The sequence below is a fragment of the Lepidochelys kempii genome, chromosome 4 (genome assembly GCF_965140285.1).
Source record: "Lepidochelys kempii isolate rLepKem1 chromosome 4, rLepKem1.hap1, whole genome shotgun sequence".
NCBI classification, from domain to species: domain Eukaryota; kingdom Metazoa; phylum Chordata; order Testudines; family Cheloniidae; genus Lepidochelys; species Lepidochelys kempii.
In genome coordinates this window covers 33996562-34018144 of record NC_136383.1, presented here as the reverse complement: position 1 = coordinate 34018144, position 21583 = coordinate 33996562, and the positions used below count along the sequence as shown (strand labels likewise).

At 36.4% G+C, this 21583-nt stretch overlaps 1 protein-coding gene across 1 annotated transcript in view; it reads left to right on the top strand.

The window, feature by feature from the left end:
- Window positions 1-21583, top strand: part of ZGRF1 (zinc finger GRF-type containing 1) — a 52045-nt gene that overhangs the window by 3738 nt on the left and 26724 nt on the right. The window contains exons 5-17 of the mRNA XM_078852409.1: window positions 89-145; window positions 1060-1245; window positions 2309-4676; window positions 7220-7299; window positions 9345-9353; window positions 10992-11081; window positions 11503-11688; window positions 12959-13112; window positions 14015-14671; window positions 16675-16845; window positions 17606-17790; window positions 18191-18378; window positions 20168-20307. Of these exons, the coding sequence (XP_078708535.1) occupies window positions 89-145; window positions 1060-1245; window positions 2309-4676; window positions 7220-7299; window positions 9345-9353; window positions 10992-11081; window positions 11503-11688; window positions 12959-13112; window positions 14015-14671; window positions 16675-16845; window positions 17606-17790; window positions 18191-18378; window positions 20168-20307 (4471 nt within the window). The remainder of the gene's footprint in view (window positions 1-88; window positions 146-1059; window positions 1246-2308; window positions 4677-7219; window positions 7300-9344; window positions 9354-10991; window positions 11082-11502; window positions 11689-12958; window positions 13113-14014; window positions 14672-16674; window positions 16846-17605; window positions 17791-18190; window positions 18379-20167; window positions 20308-21583) is intronic.

Below are 21583 nucleotides of genomic sequence, written 5' to 3'. Positions count from 1 at the left end.
TAGTACTACTCTTGCATCTTCTATTTGTGTCACTCTGTTTGCTTTTTGAAACACAATTGTTGTTTAAAATTATCCTATTTTGATACAGGCAACCTTATTTGATGACAGAGGACAATGTTTGGAGAGTGTATTTGTTAAATCTCAGGTATTTCTTTATTATTTTTATAATAATTTAAAAGCTTTTATCCTTGTTTGGATAGTAAGTTGAGGCAGCATCTTTTATCTTCACATGATCCAAAATTCCATACACTACAGTTTTGTCTAGCTTATCGTTGCTAATGTTCTGATCCTTGCAGCTGTTAAATTTTTGCATTAGAAAACAATCATCTGGACAGGTTGTTTGTATGTCACTGTATGTCACTATATGTAAAGCAGTACAAAGCAGTACATAGCAGATGTATTCAGTGGATAACTGACAAATGTGCTTATGGTGGATAATGAATAGTAACGTACAGTAAGTTTTCACTGCATGTGGTTGTGCAACCCACTATGCTTGGAATATCCTCCTACTAAAGTATGTAATTCTTTCACACCATTTCTTTAAAAACAAAAAGAAAAAAAAATCCTTCATAGACCTACCTATTCTAGAAAGCATTACAACTACAATGTACTCTCACCATTACATGTTTGATTTTGATCTGTATAGTACCTTTTCATGTTGCAAGCTCCTGAGGTGGAGAGCTGTTTGTTTGGTATTACTGAGTTATTGTACAGCCAAACACTGATGGACCTATATAAATAATTAGGATTTAAGGAGCTAGATGTTTAAAAACTTCTTTTTTTTAAAGCTACAGTATTCAGTAGTCTGAGCAAATTGGAGTTTTTACATTAAAACCTATACAAACATAATTTGAAACTAAGGGCTAATGTTTGCTTTCATATCTAGTCTGCTCCAGTTGTCTAGGATAGAGTGAATATTGTGTGTTATGCTTTCATTTATGACAATATTGTAAACAAAAATTCTTTCAGTATGCATACGTTTTGCAACATTTAGGATAAACTGTCATTTTTTCACTGGCCGTTACACACACTATCCCTTTTGTTCTTTGTCTCGACTAGGTGAAACCTGGAGATGACTTAGAAAGTGACCGATATTTGATCACAATTGAAGCAGCAAAAGTTACTGAAAACTGTGGTAGTGAGCAGCCAAAGAAAACAGAAGCTCCTATATTGAACAGAAATAGTTTGAAGCCCACTGGTCTATCTCTGCCACATCTACCTGTTGGCTTGAAAAGGAAACATACTGTATGTTTTTGTTTCTTATGTATATTTGACATTCATATACAATTTAAAACATTAATGGAACTTCTTAATTTGCACTAGTGTCAGGGAAAACCAATTTCAGAGTACTCAGTTTCCCTCCTCCTGGTTGTGTATTCCCTGTACCTGCATCCAACTTCATGTCTTTCCTAGTGCTTTCTGCTTACCCAAGGAATAAGGCTGTGTTTTGGGCATGTAAGGGAGGAATTCCAGTGGAGTGAAATCAAGTGAGGTGTGTGTAGACAAGAAAATAAAAATAAAATGTTTGAGTATAATTCTCAGCTGCAAACTACATTAATATAAGTATTTTATTTAGAACCGTGACTTGTTAAATTCACACTAAATATGTCATCCTAGCCAGCTTTATTTTACAGCATGTTAGGTTCGATTTAGTTACAGGTCGTTAACATTAATGTAGTAATGAAGAGTATTAAACTTCCAGTGGATGCATTAGTACATATTTGGGTAGTACAAATGAAATAAGTAAGATGTATTGGAAAGAAAATATGTAATTAAAATTTGTGCTGCCGGAGATGAACAAAACTACCTTGCTCAGCATATGTAAGCAAGTCTATTGTTTTGATACATATCATTCTGTGAATTCTTATGCATGTATATTTCAGCAGTCTCTGTTCATACCATTTTCCTTAAACGTCTATCAATTTTTCTCTTACCACCTTTTTTCAGAGGGGCTCAAAACATTACATGGTTTGCACAATAATGTATATGTTGCAGTGCCTGGGAACAGAGTGGCTTAATGCCAGAGTTTCAGTATTAAATGTACTGATACATTTTTGTGCTTTGGGGGGACTGTAATATTATCAAGAGTTATTTTTTCCTGGTTTAATAGATTTGTTATGTTTAGCAGCATTGCCGCTCTTAAGGGTGCAATACAAAAGAAGCATAATTTGGGATTGTTCAATGAATGTGTCAAATTGTTTGATAAGAACATGCAGCATAAAAGGTGTACTGTTGCTTTTTACTGTTTAGGTTTCAAATTTAAAAGCTGATTTATGAATAAGATTAAAATTAAAAACTTTTCTCTTAGGGCTTCCAGGGGCCACGTCAAGTTGAAAAGAAAATGGTGCCAATGGAAGATGATGCAGCAATAATATCCCCTTCATCTAAGTGGTCTCAGTCTTCCTTTCCGTCTCAGTTGCATATCACCTCTCCTTTATTTTCTACTACTTGCAAGAAGGATGCAAAAACTAATTTACCGTCTCACTCTAATAATGATGCTTGCGCAAGTAACGATAGAGACGGTATGTCTGTCTCCTCACTGGTTTCCACTTCTTATATTTGCATTCCCAAAGAAGTGATACACAATAGAAACCACAGCATCTCCATTTCTGAACAGATGGAATCAAATTGTCAGATAATCAATGGTGAGGCAGTCTCACAGAACATCAGGAGCAAAGCACAGATTATAGCACTTCTGAAATCCAAGCCAACACAACTGTGCAAAGAGCAAAAACCTTCTGAAATCACAGAGTGTTTTTCTGGATATCAGCCATCAGAAAGCACAGGCATTTTATTTAAACGAAAGAGCGAAACTCTATCTGGACATATGGATAACTCTGACAGAGAAAGCACCAAGAATATACAGCACCAGTATACAACAGAGAAAATTATAACTAATAATTGTTGGGATGTTTATATGCTGCCAAATTCAACGGAACTATCTTGTGATGAAGAAGTCATAGAAAGGAGACATGACAAAACAAGTAATGTAGGTTTGGATTTACAAGACCCTTACAACGCAAAGGTTTCACAGTTCGAAACAGCTTTTGTGCAGCCTGTTGAAAAAGAGCTAAATTACAGTTGCATGAAATTATCAGATCATGAGAGGCAATACAGCTGGGATTGTAAAATAGCTTCTCAAGCTTCTGCATCCAGCAGAAGTGACTGGGCAATTCAACTGTCAACTATTAATGAAAGTTCTGGTGAAGACCAACCAAATACTTGTGTATTATCTGAACCAAACATAAATAAAGAGAGTAACATTCAATTTGTCTCATCTTCAGAAGAGGTTTATTCTAGAAGCACAAATGAGTCTATTACCTTTGAAATAAATCTCCCCAAATCCAATGAACATGCAGTAACTGAGAGTCTTAAAGATTCAGCAGTTTCTTCTGCTCAGTCACAAAGTCAACCTCTGCCAAGAATAAATTCAGGAAGTGTAGTTAATGAGTCTAAGATTTCTGGGGACGTAACATGGGCTGGTCCTGGAGCTATAAATGAGGAATTAACTGTATGTGGAGATGTTAGTGATCAAGCTGGACAGTTCATGGAAATTAACTTCAATCTGTTGGATGGTTTTGATTTTAGTGACACAGAAGATAAAGTAGTATGTGAAAGTAATATGTTTTCACAGGGTTCAGCATGCTTGACAAAGGGAGCTATGGCACAAAATGGTGAGAGGAGGGTTCACAGGAACTGTGAAGTAATGCTACATAGTAATGAGGAAAGAGTTGTCAAATATTCAGCAATGCTGGGAGAGAGAGATGATAATCAGATCAGAGAGTCTCTGCCATTAAAACTTTGTGATGAAACCTATGAAGGTTTTGACAAGAGTGTGAAAGATGCTCTAACTCCTTCTTTGATTGAACTGGGACATTCAGAGGCTGAAAACATTGTAAAAGGGATGAGTGCAAGTACATTAAATATTGAAACCACTGGCAGTGAGAGAGGCTTTGATTTCTCACCAGTGTGTACTGTTAGTGACTTACTAGTGAATAAAAAGTGCTCTGATGATTTTGTGCACAGTGGAGTCAGTAATTATGAATGTGATACTAAGAACAACAAGTTTGAGAAAACTGAAATTATTTCATATATTCCTGCTACTTTACAAACTTCTGTCATGGACAAAAATCCTGAAAGAGATGTTCTACATCTTGGAGGCACAAACTCCCAGGATAATTCTTTAGAAAATTACTTGGGTGCTAGTGGTGATGACATTAAACCAGTTAGTTCTTTACTAGCCTTACCACTAAGGGCTTGCAATTCCAATGACCCATGCCAGTATATTACAAGTAAATATTGTATTGCATTTGATACATTAGATAAAGAACATACTCAGGTTTCCAGAACTGCCACTTATCCTTTAACAAAAGGGCATTCATCTTCAAAGGGAGCCGGAATAGGTGAAACGGAGTTTGAAAATGGATCAAGCATCATGCCTTCTATCCATGAAGCCAGGGAAGGTGAAAGAATGGGAACTGATTGCTTGAAACATTTGGCTCAAATTGATAATTCCTCAGGGCTTCCTGAGTTGGCAAATGGCATTATTCTTTTAAGATCTTTGACAGAACATAAGACAGCATTAGAAAGCTTACAAATGATGGAGGAAAATAATAGTTTGCTGTATCAACGAGAGACTACTAAAGAGAAAAGTGAACAAGCTGAAGAATTGGAAGGTTAGGTCAAATTCCATTTGACACTGGATTATGGAATTACATTTTTAAATATTTGATTTCTACATTAGTGTTTGACCTGGCTGCTTTATTTTCCCGTAAAGATTTAATTCTATTGAAAAAAAGTATTTCCAATCAGAAAATTGAATTTTGGTATGAGTTTTATATGTTCTACAGATGATATCTTATACTTTCCATGAGTATCTTGGCACAGATAAACAAACAAACTTATTTTTATCTAGTCTCAACAGAGGAGACAAGGATTGAATGGGCATGGAGACTGAACTGCCTTTCAACCCTAGAAGTCATCATTTTAGGTCATGTTGAAACATACTGCAGGGGAAGCTTTCACTATCACTTTGTATTGTACCTGTGCTGTAGTTAAATAAAATGCTTCCGTTTCCAGAACTGCTAGTCATAACTTTTCACTAATATTAAAATTCACAATTTAATTTTTTTTACAGTTAATTTCATGTAGGATCTGGTCCTGCATCACTGAACACAATGGGATTTCGCCATTGACTCCTGTGGATATAGGATTGGGCCCTTTAACAGAGTCTGTAGGAAAAATGATGACCATAATAGTGACTAAGCAGAATGTTATGCTTCATTATTGCCTGAAAGTTGGAGGTCGACTCCCCCACCCCAAGCCAGAGAATGTGGGAACAGCTAGAAAATACAAGGATTGAAGATGGATGATTTGTTACACAAAACTACAAAAGACAAATAGAGTAACATTTTGTACTGATAATTAGTTAACATCACAGTTATTGGCTACAGTGAGTAGGCTTTTAGGCCTGACCTAAAGCTCATTGAAGTCTTTACATGGACTTCAGTGGATTTGAGAGCAGGGCCTACTAACATTTGAGTCTGTGGTAAGGATTTAACTTATCAACATGGTAATTTGTAAGCATTGAAATTTGACAATTTTTATCAAAGTATACCATTAAAATTATTGAAAGAAAATTGAAAATCTGATTATGGGTCAAATTCTGTCTGCAGTTATTTGTGCATTGCCATTTAAACTAATTGGACAGTATTTAGCCCTAATATGTTTTTAAAGTGAGCAGCACAACATGTGAAGGGACAGCAATCTCCAGAAGTAAGATTTTTTTTGAAGATGGCTTCCTTTCATTTTGAGATTTAAAATAAACAGTGTTTTCCTCAAGCCATTGTCATTTGTATATTAAACAAAGATTTAAAATGATAAAAATCAGACCCCGCATATGTAATAGAAAACACATAAGGGGGATCAATTCTGAACTTAGTGGTAGTTGAGGAAACAAAGCAACTCTTACAACTGGGTGAACAGATGTAATTCCTGGAAAATGTATAATCAGGTAGGAGAATGTATACTTGAGCCATCTGAAAGCAATATCTGTTGTATATTGCAATTTTATTTCAGATTTCCCATTCTAGCAGTGGGCCCTGATAACATGATTACTCAGTGGTGAATTAGAGATGCTAATTTGAAAAGTGTGGTACAACAATCTGAAAATAATTTAAAAAAGCAGACATAAAGGTATAACCAGCCAAAAAAAAAATTTATGCTAACTACTTTAGCAAATATCAAGCCTCAAGTGCCAACAACTGTAATTGCTGGCCTCGATTAATTTAAATTTTGTTTTCAGTTATTTAAAAAGGATATTGCTAAATATCGTTTAAGTAGTCTTTAAGCTTTATTACAAAAAAAAGAAAAATACAAATTCGGTCCTTAGCGGAAACATTTTTACTTTGGCAGTTTTCAGTTAATGTAGCTGTCCTTTTTCAGTTCCTTTTGAAGAGTTCCACCCCACCCTCCTACCCCCCCATCAAAAAATGGTTACATTAAAAGCACTGGGTTTGGCTTTTTTTTTTTTTTTTTTTTTTTTAAAGGAAGCTGCGTGTTTTGACACTGGATTAGTTCCAAAGATGTTAGGATCTTTTGTCAATCAATTTTTTTTGTCTCTTCCCATGTGAAACTTTCATATACTTGCTTTTATATCAAAACTACATGAAGAAAAATATTAATTAGTAAGGTCCTCATCCTTCAAAGACTTAGACATAGGCTTAACTTTACTTATATGAGCAGTTGCCAGTGTCTTCAGGGATAGGGTATTAAGCTGTAATGTTGGGGTTTTTTTTTCTATATGACCATTGAATAGCCCAGGAAATGGCTTTAAAAAAAATTTGACATTCTTGGAATGAAGTAGTAACAGCTCCAGAGGACCTCTTACAGTAATTTGCAGATTTAAATGTGTATCGACAGTGTATCCGCCTCTTTTGGAGTGGTATTGTCAGACTATTTTATATACACCACTGACATAAGCATGTACAAGAAGTATGTGTGCTAAAATACCTTCTGCAGTTTTTGGTACTTGGTAGCAACTTTCTTAAACATGTGCCCCAAACCTGAATATCTTATTTCCGTGAATAGTGCCATTGACTTCAAGGGGATAACTACTTACATGAGTAAGGGTTGCAGGATCAGAAACGTATAAACGTTCAGATTTTTTCTGATTGAATTGAAATTGTAACTAAGACTTATGTTTTTCCTTCTTTTGTAGCTAGGCAACAGTTAGCTGAAGTCTCTTATTCAGAAGATATGCAGACATCTTATTTCTACTTTGACTCTCCTGAATTGATGGTAATAAAGTTCATGTACATGTTCCTATACACAATAAAATCAGCTCCCATGCTGCTCATTAAATCCACTTGATACTTTGAGAAACCACAGTGGTTGAGCTGCGCGATGGAATATAAACAAATAATGTAATATACCTACATACTTTTAATTCAACACATTATTAACCTGTGATCCTCATTGCCAAAATATATTGCTCATAAGGTTTAAGGCCATAAGGGACCACCAGACCATCTAGTCCTACCAACTGTATATCAGGCCACCAATACCACACACACGCGAAACCCAACAACCAAAATTAGACCATAGTATTACAGCCACAGAAGATTAGACTCTTATGTGTCACAAGCAGAGAATAGGAGGGACCGAGGTCTACCAGTGACCAGGACACTCACAATGGCAGGAAAATGATTGAGAGATAACCCTGATAATCCTAGCAAGTGACCCACCCCCACTCACTGCAGAGAAAGGCGAAATCACCCCAGAGTCACTGCCAGTTGGACCTGGAGGAAGATTCCTTCTTGAACCCATGTATAGCAATCACTTAGACCCTGGGCACATGAAGAAACAGCCAGCCCAAGTATCAGAGAGAGAGAGAGAGAGAATGCTTGGTGCCACTTCAGAGCCCTGAGACTCACTGTCCAATATCCTATTTCCAGTCATGGCAACCCCTGATGCTTCTAGGGAAAGAGACCAAAACAAAAAAACCCACACACCTCCCAGAATACACAGGAGGGAAAAAAGCCTTTCCTGACACCTTCTGCTAGCTGAAGCCATGAAGCATGAGCTTTAAGGAACATAAGACAAACCGGAAGTGAGCCACAGGGATTCTGACCTCTGTCTTGTACCGTCACAAGCAACCCTGTTTGTCCAGCTCTCTCTCACAACTAATGAAGTTGTTTGCCCCCACAATTCCTATTATGCATCTGTTCCAGAAGTTCAAGCATCTGATGGTTAGAAACCTTCTAATTTCCAGCCTGAATTTGTTCATGGCCAGTTTATATCCATCTGTTCTTCTGCCAACATTACCCTTTAGCTTAAATAGCTCTTCACCTCCCTGGTACTTACTCCTCTGATGTATTTATAAAGAGTAATCATATCCCCTTTGTCTTCTTTTTGCTAGACTATATAAGCTAAACTCTTCCAGTCTCTCATATGTCTTCCATTTTCCTGATCATCCTAGAGCTATTGTTTGCACCTGTTTGTTTAAATTCATCTTTCTAGAATAGCAGTTTTCAACCTGTGGTCCGTGGACACCTGGGGTTCCACAGACTATGTCTAAGATTTCCAAAGGGGTCTGTACCTCCATTCGAAATTTATCAATCCACAAATGAAAAAGTTGAAAACTACTGTTCTAGAATATGGATCAACAGAATTATGCACAGTATTTCAAATGAGGTCTTAACAGTGTCTTGTTCAATGGCATTAAGACTGCTCTCTGTGTGTGTGTGCTGGAAATGCCTCACTTAATACATCCTGAGACTGCATTTGCCTTTTTCACAGCTGCATGGGTGGTTTGTAGTCCTCTTGGGATCAACCTACAGACCCAGGTTTCTCCTCTGTTGCTTCCAACTGATAAGAATTTCTGATATAAACTGTGCTCATGATTAGACCCTAAATACATGATCTTGCATTTTGTACTATATTATTTAGGTTAAGAGCTTATCAGGACATTTATATAAAATATTCAGAATTATATTCGATACCATAAAAGTGCTACATCTTCAAGGGAAAAGCCAACCGCAGTATGCCTAGGATTAGAAAGAAACTTCTCTTTTGTGTAGGTTATTCTCTGTTTCTTACATGGTTTCTTAACACCTTCTTCTAGAGCATCTGTCCACTTTTAAAGGAAGGACACAGGTCTAGATAGATCACTTGTCCCATCTAGTATGGTGATTCTTATGTTCCTACCGAGTTTAATTTTTAAATGGGGAACTAATAACGCCAAGTTTTCTTGTAAATGTACTGAGAACTTCTGCCCTTCCTACCACAGTTAATCTAAGGAAAACTTAAACTGCTTCAATTTTTTTTTTTTTAATTTTTTGAAGGGTGAGAAGGTAAGCGGGAGAGGATATTGTTATTAATTTACCAGTTTGGCCCTACAGGGTGAAAGAACACACTTCTTGTTTCAGCCTCAAACAGTGAAATATTCTACACACAAATTCCAGAATTTTCAATATTTTAAAAATGTCATTGCATTTATATTATCATCTTTAATATGATGTACCAAATGGTTCTGCTCTGAAATGACATGTATACACACATGTATCTCATGCTCTTACAGCTCCAATTCTTAATATATAAAGGATCTAAGGACTATTTAAAAGAACAATTGTTTCATCATTCTGCTTACATGCCTTTGATGGCTAACCATGGGATCTTGTTCATTTAATCCTCCTCCTTCACACCATACTATTCTGGGGCCTGCTTTGTTCTGTCTTGCCTGAAACTAGATTGTAAGGCATTAAGCACAGCAGCACATTTATTTTGTCGATCTAGTGGGAGGTGCCTGGCACCCTTTTCAGTGCTGTAAAACAAACAATAGTTACAGTCCCACACTCCCCTGATAAAGTTCGCATCCACCTTAGTAAGAGATTAATGGGATTGGGCATACAAGTGAATATTTTCAGTCTGGTTTGGAAATTAGAATGGGGAAGCTGAAAAGCAAAATGTTATAGAATGCAATTAAATTTTGAAAATAATGGCAGTCATAACATTGCTTGCTGCAATCATTCTGATAAATATTTCTTTAAGGTTCTTCATACACTGCCCTATTTCCTACATTCCTATCCATCAGCCATTCTCTTGCATTGACCCTTCCCAGCCTGGGCAAAGCGGTCTCAATGACTGATTTTTTTGTTTCTAACAATTCCATATCCAGAATCTTTAATGGGATACTACAGTGTGATGAAATAGGGCCTGCCCAAAAAGATGGGTAACGGTTGCCCCCAGTGGTCCCACTGCAGTTTGAAGAAAAGAAGTGTCATATCTTCTTAAATGGTTAAAGGATCTCTAGTGGAGCTGAATCTGGGATTAAGTATCTCCTATTCCAAAATACTTACTGCCTACTCCCATTGCTATAGTATGCTGATATCTCCCCCCAACTCCCCAAGCTCTTGGTATTATTACTGGCATTTCGTTGTTGTTGCTATTTTCCCACTTTTTTTTTTAATTTTCACGATTTAAGAGTTCTCTTACTGCTTTCTAGCATACTTTACTAAGAGCTGCAGTGCTTGATTGAATTGAGGTTCGTGGTTAGACTGTGTGATGACATTTGCGCAGTGCCTGCCTGCATTATGTTGATTTTATCTAGTACTGTTCTTAGCCCTTTGTTTTAACCCTCAAGAATTAAAATTTATCATGTTCTTCCATCTGACAGAAATAGGCATCTTTCTAAGCACATTCTTCTGTTTCTCCCCATACAAGTTGCGTATTAAAGTTAGTCAACAGTGGGGCCACGAGTTTTCTGGCTTCCAAACAGTGGGCATGAGTTACAGTATTCTCCAGTGTATAGACATATTAGCTGCCAGAAAACTCTTGAGATCTATATCCGGGTTAAATGTTAAATACAGAACTTTTTCCATGAAACAAATTTTGACTTCAAGCCAGAATAGGTCCTCCTTTGCAAAAGTGACTATGTACAGAATAACCAATCGCACTGTCTGACCAATTTGCTCTTGTTGCTTTGTATCCAGCAATCTTCCATGAACAACAAAGGAGAGAAATCTGTTGCTGCTCTCCTAGCTGTAGTACCAGGCCAGGAAACCTTTGTCCACCAACCAAAGGTACAGTCTAAGGAGTTCAAGTGCTAACAATGCCATATGTCTTTAAAATTTAAGATAATGGTTCACCATTTTCAATAGAATGCTGGGTAAAGTTCCAATCGAAAATATTTAACAAACATTCATCGTAGGCCTCCCAATTTGTTCGCATTTTAATATAACTTTCTGTATGCAGTTTATTATGGATTGCAAATTCGTAGTTCACTAAATGAAAGAAGAATGTCACAATTTTCTGTTGAATTAAAGATGTGGAAAATAGTTTGTGCTGAGTTGCAGAGACATGCGTGAATGCTTGCCCTATACAGTATTGTAAGAGCAAACAAATTGTGTTTTCCTTTCTATAATCGGAAACAGATTATCTGTAAATATATTGTTGCTAAACAGTTTTTGCTTTCATTTAATAATATCACAATATGTTGTATAGCCAGTTGAATTTCCAGGGCACCAGGTACAAGGATCAGCGGCTAGTGAGTTAGTGAGGAGACCTCCCTACTCACAGCTAAAATGGAATCAATACCCAGATACTGTTGAGCACGAAAGCCTCACAACAGACAATTATTTATTGTCACCCCACTTACCAAGCAGTTCTATCGTGACTGGCCTAATACAGGTAAAATGAGGTTTGTTCTAGTTGTCTTTCTTTAGTCTAATCCAAGAAAACATCATGTGAAGATAGCTAATTCTCCTCCTAAATGTTTATTAAAACCACCATAAATATATCAAAATCACTAAGAACTAAAAAAGTTAGTTTGTGTTCACAACGTTTGCTTAAGAGTAATAATGAGGATTGATCCTACAAATCTTTACTTTGCTGGAGGCCTTGTTCATATGAGTAAGAGTTTATAAGACTGAATTTCTAATTTTATTCTAATCAAGGTCTCCGATCAGTGAAACACACACATTTGTAACATGGGGTATTAAATTGAATACATTCCTCCTAGAGGAAAACAACCAAGGCCTTTTACAATTCACTCATTTGGGGGGGATCAGGAGTGTAACATTCTATTCTGATCTGTTCTTGACAGTGGCACCTGTAACTGCCCAGTCCTGTTACAATATATGATGTACTTTAGAGTCCTGAATCAAGGAGAAGGAAAAAAAAATCTGTCTGGATCATATTGTCCTGACTTAAATATCTGGTCTCAGATTCCTGGAATATTGTGCCATCCTTTTCTCCAGAACAGTGTCCCTTACAGTACTGAAGAAACTGGAGGAAAGTCATTTATATGTCTTATTTCCAGAACTGCAACATTGCTAATGCAAATTTTTTTGCTTTTGATTGAAAGTTTTTGATTGGAAATGAGTTCTTCCCATTTAAAATGAAAATGATTATTTTGAAAGATGAATAATATTTTATCAGCTTTATAAAGTTAGTTTTTTCTGAAGTCCCCAGGCTCAAGAAGTCTTACAGAAGATGATCTGAACTTTATTACAGAAGATAATTTTCAAAAGAAATTTGACTTTATTGAAAACGCAATCCCCAGTGCATCTCGTAAGTAAATATGAAGTAATAGTGACTGACCTCCAGAATGATTATTCTGTCTGAATGTTGTCTTTCCCTCTTTTTTCCCCCCCAGCAGCGATGTTGAATTTTACATCATCTTCTCATTCCGATTTTAATTTGGGACTGACACAGTGGACTTCCTGGGAGCCCAACAAGGTGTGAATAGGTTGTTTATTTTAGGTCTCTTTTCCTATAATGGAAATAACAGTAGTATCTAATATGCATGTTATATTTTGTTAGATGCCTTTCCTCAAAGTTTTGGAGGAAGTGTTTCATGTAGTTGTAAACAATGTTTTGAGTATTACTGGTTTTTTTTACTATCTCCCGTTTGTTTCTCTTCCTAACTTAGCTTTACAAATTGCTTCCTTGCATGTAGGTGTTCTCATCAGTGCAGCAGGTTCCTTCGTTGAATTCTGATTCTATGTCCCCAACTCCAAGGAGTGAAGAAAATAGGATAGACATACAAGAACAGAAGTCCCTCACATCCAGATGTTTATCAAGTGACAAAGAAAATTCAGCATACATTTTCAGTGAGAAAAATATTCTTTATAATTACAGGTTATGCTACTTTTGCCTGCAGAGCTTTGAAGTTCTGTGACACAGAATAAATTCCATTGCATAAACCTGCTACTATATGCTTGGGTCTAGATCCTGAAATGTTCTGAGTGCTTCCTGGCAAATGCCAAGCTCCTTCAACTGTCATTTGTTTCAGGTCTCATGTATGTTTTTGTAAAGTTGTAAATAGCAATTATCTAAAATATCTCGCTGGCCTGGGTAAGTTAATTAGAGCAATGATGTACTCTGTTTTTTCCCTGGAGTATTTCCTCCAGTAAGAAACTGCAACAAATCAAATGCCTTTTATAATAAGGCATTTAAAAAAAAAAAAAAGCTGAAAGCCAAGCTTTCACTCTTAGTAATTTTTTTATTTGCTGGCTTTTAAATTTTCTTCCACTGAACCTACTTTTAGTGACTATATTAATACCTGGACTATTTCTTCTCATATTGAATTTGGGCAAAAGGATTCTTGTAATTCCAGAACCTTATTTTTCACATGGGACAATAGTAACTTTGTGGTATTGTTTTATTTCTTGCAAATGTTAAAGCTGCAATCTATAATGTTTTTTGAAAGCATGCTGCTGACCCAGCCATCAGTTCCAAATATTTATTAGTAACTGCAGTAGTAGAGGCTATCCTGCTTGAGTACTGAAACAATTTTTAGGGAATATAGTTCTTAAGTGCAACTCCTCTAAATTTTTATTTGAAAATAGGAATTTAAATTATGTAAGAATCACATTTGAAATGACGACAGACATGATAAAGTCAAGATGCATGAGGAAATTGGAATACTTTGCTTATTCTGTGTGTCTTTAAAATTAATATGGTGTCTGAAGGATTGGTGCAGCAGGTTGCTAAAGACATATTTGCCTTATAGGAATAGAGGAGTCTTTCTGTTCAGGAGATGGCAACCTCTCAAGACTCCCGTCCACACTTAGAACAAGAATGCCACTTATCACTGTTCCTGCCACTGAGGAGATTCCTGACTCAGAAGTTTATTATTCAGGTGTAATTGACTGTGAGGAAGTCCAGCAATCCTTTGGTTCTCCAACAGTCAACTTTTATGACAAGTCAGCATCATTTCCTGTCTGTGCTTTTGGGCCTGAGGACAAGAAGTATGAAACTTCTGTGCCTGTAGAGTGCTTGGAAGAAAGACAAAGGGAGTTTATACAGCCAGTGTTTTCTAATGCAACTTCACAAAACAGACAAAGCAAGTGGCTGAAATATCAAAACACGGCTCAATGTGATTTGATAACTCAAAACAGAGAAGATGTGAAAGTGACTGATTACTTCTGTGCTGACAATGTCTTTGGAATGCCACTTGCTGACACTAGAGAGAGTCAGAGTGATGCCATGAATAAAAGCCTTCCAGACTCTATGCATCTGCAAATGATAAAAGGCATACTTGGTAAACACGGCCGAAATTTTAGCAGCCAAGATTCTGTTTCAGAAGGGAAGATACTTTCTCTGCACTTAAACCAGATTCCTATTGCTGAAGAAGCACAAAAGGTGTTAGGTCAGCTGACTCACCGTGGTGTAATAGGAGGCACCCAGGTGTGTAACTATTCAAGCAGACTGTGTACACTTACTACATGTTTGATCCACTGGCGATGCATGTCTGGCTGTACTATCTGGAGCAGGTCTTATCAAAAACATCCTTGCAAAATAGTCATGAAAGTTCACCATTCTAAGCACAAAAAACACACCTACTTATCCACACTTTTGATGAAGAAAAGATCAAGGACATGTTACTTATGTTTAAAAAAAGTCCTGGCATGTAAAAACTTGCAAGGCTGAATGGTGTGATATGTTTATTGTTGATAGAAAAACATTTTACTGAGCATTCTAACTGCATTTGTCTGATCTCCTTTGGGATATTAGAGCTAAATATTGAACTATTTTCTATATCTTTAGCTGCTGCACAAAGACAGTTTATGGTACAAACATTTTTATTCTGATAACTGTTTTATGACGAACTCCTGGCTAATCCACTGCCAGATATAGACTTGTACGCTCTGAATTTTGATGCCGGGGGATGACAAGAAGCCATTTGTGGTGTTATGGTCTTGTCCAGAATTGGCAAGGCCACTTTCAAAAATTGGCTATTCTGAGTGAAAACATGTTTGTAGCAAGCACACACATACCAGGTGGAAATACATAATTCTATAGGCAAATGATATTTAGCTGTACCTGTATTTCCTTGTGCATGAACATATGACTTTTGCACAGAGAAGACTTATAGGTACATTTCAGGTGGTTTTTATGAAAATTGTCTCCAATTTTTCTAGGTTTTGTTCCCCTTCAAATTTATTTTTAAATTCATGTTTTCTTCAGAGAAAAGAGCCATTTTTAGTTTGTTTGTTAAAGAAGTTAATGTTTTGAGGGGGGAAATTAACTTGATAGACTATAATGGCTGATTTCATGCTTTTGCAATCTTTAGTGACAGTCAACTTAAAAAAAGTCACACTTTACCTACTACTGTAGTAAGTGACAGCTAAGGTTACTACAAATGTAAGATTCCATCTGTTTAAAACAAGGTTTGGGTACTTTATCTACATAATACAGTCAAATGCATAGTAAGTTTCATCGTTCCCCCGTATAATTAGTCATTTTCTTCCTGCCTTTGACACAGCAGTGGCAGAAGGAGGGAGGAACATTGGGGAAAATAGGAAAATGTGAAAGATAAAAATAATTTTTTTGTGTGATTTAAAGTTAATATTTCATAGTTATAGCTTGGGGGTTATGGTTATTAATATAGACTGCTCACAGAAGTGAGAATATTAAGGCTTGAAAAGTATTATTTCAAAATGCAGTAGTTAATTTTCATGAGTTCTCATCCATTTTAGCATTAAAAGCAAACCAATTAGGAGTCATGTATAATAAACTAAGAACTTCTTGAGAAATACAAATAGAGATGTTTGAGTTCGGAACAAAAAGCAGTGTCTAAAACAAGTGAAAAGTGGATTGAATTGGGGAGGAGGGGGACCAAAAACAAAAGTCTTACAGTTTACAGATCAAGAAAATAGATGTTTGAGAACTGGTGAAAATATTTGTTTCCAAGTACAAACCTGGCAGGCCATATTTCAGCCCCCAGATAATAAGGTATATGCACAATGAAATGCCGAAAAGTCTTCTGAACTGTAGAAGTGAAACTAGTTTTGCTGTAGTGCAGAAATTGTACTTGTCATGGATTGAGTGGAATTCATCTCTGTGCTAAGAACTGTACCATGCCTATGCCTCACTTCCACTAAAGCTCTCAAAATAGCACTTAGATTGTGCATAGACTTTGTACAGGCCCTCAGTACAGGGGTGAACTTCACTTTGTTTAGCATACTGGAAGTGAACATGGTAGTACTGTGTAAAGTGCTGTCCAAAGCCCCAGTACTGCAAACTTGTATGTGCTTATCTTTACACACATGGGTAGTCCCACGGAAGGTGAATCGGACCACTTTTGCATATCAGTTAGGAATCAAAATTCCTCCCATTCGGGATTACTTATTTTATAAAAAGAATAAGGGAGAATCAGGGTTTGGCAAGGCTTTTTAATGCCTCATTTTGTTACTTTGCAGGATATATCTATCTCTGAGCTGTCTTTTCCGAGTGGGGATAAAGTAAAATGTACTAATCTTCCTAAAAGACAGACATATATACCTACTGTGTTTCAGTCTTATGTTCATTACAAACAGATCTTTACAGCTGCTTTGACAGGTACGGCTGACATCTGTTGGAAACTATAATAAATAAAAAAAAATTACAACCTATTAATTTATTTCTAAAATTTCACAAAGTGAAGAAGTGATATCCATGTTATGTTAATATTAGATTTCTATCTGTTTGGGCACCCGACTGCCTCTCCTGGCCACACACCTTAATTCTGACATATACTTAGTTATTGTTGTGACTATTAGGCTCCTCTGCCTCTTCACTCCTTGACCATTTATTTAAAGAACGTCATATGCCATGTCGTGATATATGTAGCTTTGCTCAAAGTAGTGCGTTTTCATGGTGGGGAACAGTAACTTCTATCTGATTTGACTGTGTCTTAGTTACTCTGACAACAGTGGGTTCAAACTGATTGCTGTTTTTATCCAATTTTTCAAAAAAAACCAGACTAAGGGCGAAATTCACCTCTGTGCTGTTGTCTAGCCCAAGGCCCACATACCACTTAAGTCCCACATCAAAATTTGTACTTAACTTTTTTCAAGTGCAATCATTTTAATATGTAAATCCTTCAATTTACACACCTAAATGGGACTTGTGGAAATAAGGTAGTTGGAACTAAATTTCTAATTGTTCACACTCAGAAGATGGTATCATATTTAGACGTCAGGTTTACACCTTTGAAAAAATTGGCCTTCTAGATTTGAGGTTGATAGTAACAAATTTAGATGCATTTGTTTACTTAATTTATGTACACAAGTATTATTTAACGGTAATCTTAATCCCCCCTTCTCTTTTTTATGTAAAGAGCAATTAAACATATTGCTTTTTGAGCTGTCACAAAGGCTACACAAGGCTCTTTCCAAAGTGAACACATCATTTTGCACTTCAGTGAAAGATGGTCAAGAGGAAAGGAAGGAAAACTGTGTTCCACTTTGCAATCACAAGCATCCAGCAAAGCTTGTTATGGTTAAAAAAGAAGGTCAAAATAAGGTGCTGTTTCTTTTTTATGGTACTTAGATTATATTCTGTTAACACTTACAAATTAAAATGGATTACAATATTGTGAAGATCAGTGTTAGTATCAATTTAATTATTAATACATCTTTTTCTATAAACATTTTATTTACACACATATGTAGTTAAGTTGAGACTTGAGTTTCTAAATCTATAAATTTGCTAAATATCAGATTCTGTGGATAGTGGTGAAACACAGTTAGTACACAATTACAGAAATGAGTATTCTGCGAAGCTGCTTGGTTTTCCAGCAGGTTTATGGAGCATACTGAAAAAGCAGATTTGTTCTCTTATATGAATAGCATGCAATATGGGCTAGCAAATTTACAGATTTTCATTTTCAAAATAAAATTTGGATGACTTATCTTTGTTCTAGGGTCGCCTTTTTTATACCTGTGATGCCCCAAAAGCTGACCAGTGTAAGTTTTTCAAGTGGATAGAAGAAGTGAACCCGGGACAGCTAAAATCCAGACCCAGTCTAGTGCTTCATGATATAAAGAGTATTGGAGCTTACCTCAGATGTCAAAAGATTTCTATCTATGAGCAATGCCAGCTTTTGGTGAGGTATAGTGGAGTACAAAATATACTTCATATGGCACTATAAGAGTTAACATTTGTAAATACCCAGGTATAAATGTTCTGCTGCTGTAATCCCATTAACCTCAGTGGAATTATACCAGCAGAGAATCTAGCCCGCGTTCACCGTCTTTTCTAATGAGATAATGATTCTGTGGGGAAATTTTCAGAAGTTCAGACTGAGAAAGATACTGTCAGTATCAGGACTTTGCTTTCTTCATCAGTCTTGTGAAAATGTTATTGCGTACCTGCTATCTGATAAATCATTTAAGCCCCTTCTGATTGTTGTTTGTTACCATTTGTGTAACTTTTCCCATAAATACATTCTGTTGAGCAGGATTTGACAAAAATCCACTCAATAAAGCCAAATTGGAAATGTTCTTTGGTAAGCATGCTTACCATTCAGTTTCTCCAGAATTTAAGCTTCCATCTTTGGGGGCTGTGGTGGATAATCAGCTGAACAGAGCTCTCAGTGGTATGCTATGGCCAGAAGAGCTGCATCAGGGATGCATAAACAGGGCAGCTTGAGTAGGAGTAGAGAGGTAGCAAAGAAAAACTTCTGAATGTTAACATGAATCTACAACAAAGTGTAGCAATAAAGGTGTGAATTGCCTGAATCCCAGATCTTTGCCCTAGCAGTGTGACTATGGTGGGACAAGTAAAATTCCACCTCAGTTTATTGCATTTTCTATTTAACAGCTCCTCTACAAGTGCTCTCTCCATTAAAGTGATTAAAATGGGATAATTCACTAGCCAGCAACTTGCTGCAGCCTCTTCACCAGATAAGAATTCCCAGTGTTGACTGGGTGACTAATAGTGGTATATTGAGCTTTTCGTTTTCAGAACAGTAAGTTCATTGTGGCCCAGCTTGGTAGTAACTAAAAGTCATTACCATTTGAAACTCCACCTGGCCATTTGCCAGTGGTGAATGTGAAACTTTCCCTAAGAAGTTGTGGGGGTCTAAGCCATACGTTTTTGCAGACCTCACACTGTCAATTTAAAAACAAACAAAAAAAAAAAACAACCGAAAACTAGTCCTCCTGGCTTTGGAGATAAACTTCCTGATGTTAACTGAAGGTAAAAAATGACTCTATGGTGTTTTCTGAATTAGCAGACAGCCAACTCTAGTGCTTTCACAGCAATCCATTTAAAATCCTGCAGGCAATTGTCAAAGTTTCATGCTGCTGCTGCTGCTGCTGCAATTTATGGGCAGCAGCAGAGGCAGCTGCTCAGGAAGTTCATGGTTACTCTACAGGTAAAATGTATAGGTTTGATAATGAATAGAAAATTAGTAAGGCTAGTCTTGAAACAAACCATTTTAAGTGAAAAATATTTTCCATTTTTGTAGAAATTGCAAAATGTTTAAAGTTTTCCAAACAGCTCTAAAAATTAGGCTTAATATGTCATGCGTTCCTTGCTACTGAAGTAGTATAGCAGAGGAAAACAAATTTAAACACTAAATGTTTGTGTTCTCGAAGTTAATGCTTTCATATTCAGCTACACAACTAATAGCAAAGGGGAAAAATGTTTTACATTCCCATTTCTTGCCTGGTTAAGTAGGTGGGAAGGTAAGAAAGTATTTCTTAGTAGGTATAAATGTTTCATAAACTCTTCAAAGGAGAGAAAAGACTGAAAAAATCATTAAAATCTTTTCATATTTTTGCTGTTATTTGACAAGACTGATTTGTTTCTTATTGTGAATCAGAAATCTGCCAGGTTTTTGCTTAGATTACATGCTGACTCTCGAAGTAATATGATTTTTTAAAAAAAAAAACAGAAGAGCCTTTGATGTACGAAGAAAACATTGTAGTAAGCTAAAGAAATCAATGATTGCAAATGACAGATTTGATGGGGATTCTAAAAGCAAGTTATATCTTAAATTGAGCAGAAAGGAATACTCCTCTGTGTACAGCAAAGGTAAGTGAATCTGAGTATCTCAGTGTCAGGTCTAATACAGGTTCCTGTTTTGTCTCTAAAGTGATCTTCTAAAGCATTTATCACAGAAGAGAAAAACCTCAGATCCATCAATCCTGGCAAGCAATGATGCTTAGTTCTGATTTTAGAAAGGTAGCTAGATGTATTGTCAGCTTTTGCTTTTGTAATCATGAACATTGAAAACCATGTTCAGAAAAATAGAAAGTGAATGTTGTACAAAGTAAAAATATTTAATATAAGCTTATGTGATTTTATAGTATTTATGGTCTACAGACATGCCACCTTGGCCTGTGATTTTGTTAGATTTAGCAAGCTATGTAGAGTCAGGAATGGTCAGTATTTGAATGGAGAGCCTTTAAGAAAAGCTCAGGTCATAGAAATTAGTGTAGGTTATTCAATAGGTATCACTCTTCTCTCTGAACTGGTTCTGACCTAGTGACCCATTGCCGTGTTAGGGATTAGTGTTCTGCTAGAGGAACTGTCAATGTAGACGTTTAATTAAAAAAAAAAACACAAAAAACCCCAAGGTTCTTGACCACTGTGGTCATTAAAGAACTTTTCACAAGATCAAGGAAGTTGTCTGCCCTAGTGCTACAATCATATTCCATTTTTGATAATTACATCCTGCCTACCTAAAGTTCTCTGCAGTTTCATTTGGAAAAGGTATTTTTCACGTCTTGATTTAAATTTAGTGTTGTATTCCCCTGTTTGACAGCTACTGCATTCCACTCAAGTGGCTGCACTTCAGTGGTAGATGAGGTGATTCTCATATCTACATAATTTATGCACTTTGAGATTTTTCTAATTGAAAGGTAGAATATAACTATAGGACAATTCAGAAGCGTACATGCACATTTGCCTCTGCGCACACTAGGTACATCAGTACTCTGAAGTGTAGGTTTGCATTTACAGAGAGATACTGAAACTCTGTGTGGACAAACCTCTGACTTGCACACCTTGAAGTACTTTGTGCCAGAACTGAGTGTGGGCAACTATGTGCCTATTCCTGCACAGTTCAGAAAACTTGACTTTTAACACAATTCATAATCCCCCTTTCTATGTTCTCCATTATATGGCAAATTGAGAATGTAATTACATTTTACTCTCATAATGTATGGCAAAGAATTTATAGAGCTTTTGCCGGCTTCATCCTGCATCACTCTTTTCTGCCAGCACAGTACCCTTTAAGGGAGCAGAGGAAAATGTTGGTCTACCATACAAAACTAAGGACCAGATTTTGACAACCTAAACCATGATG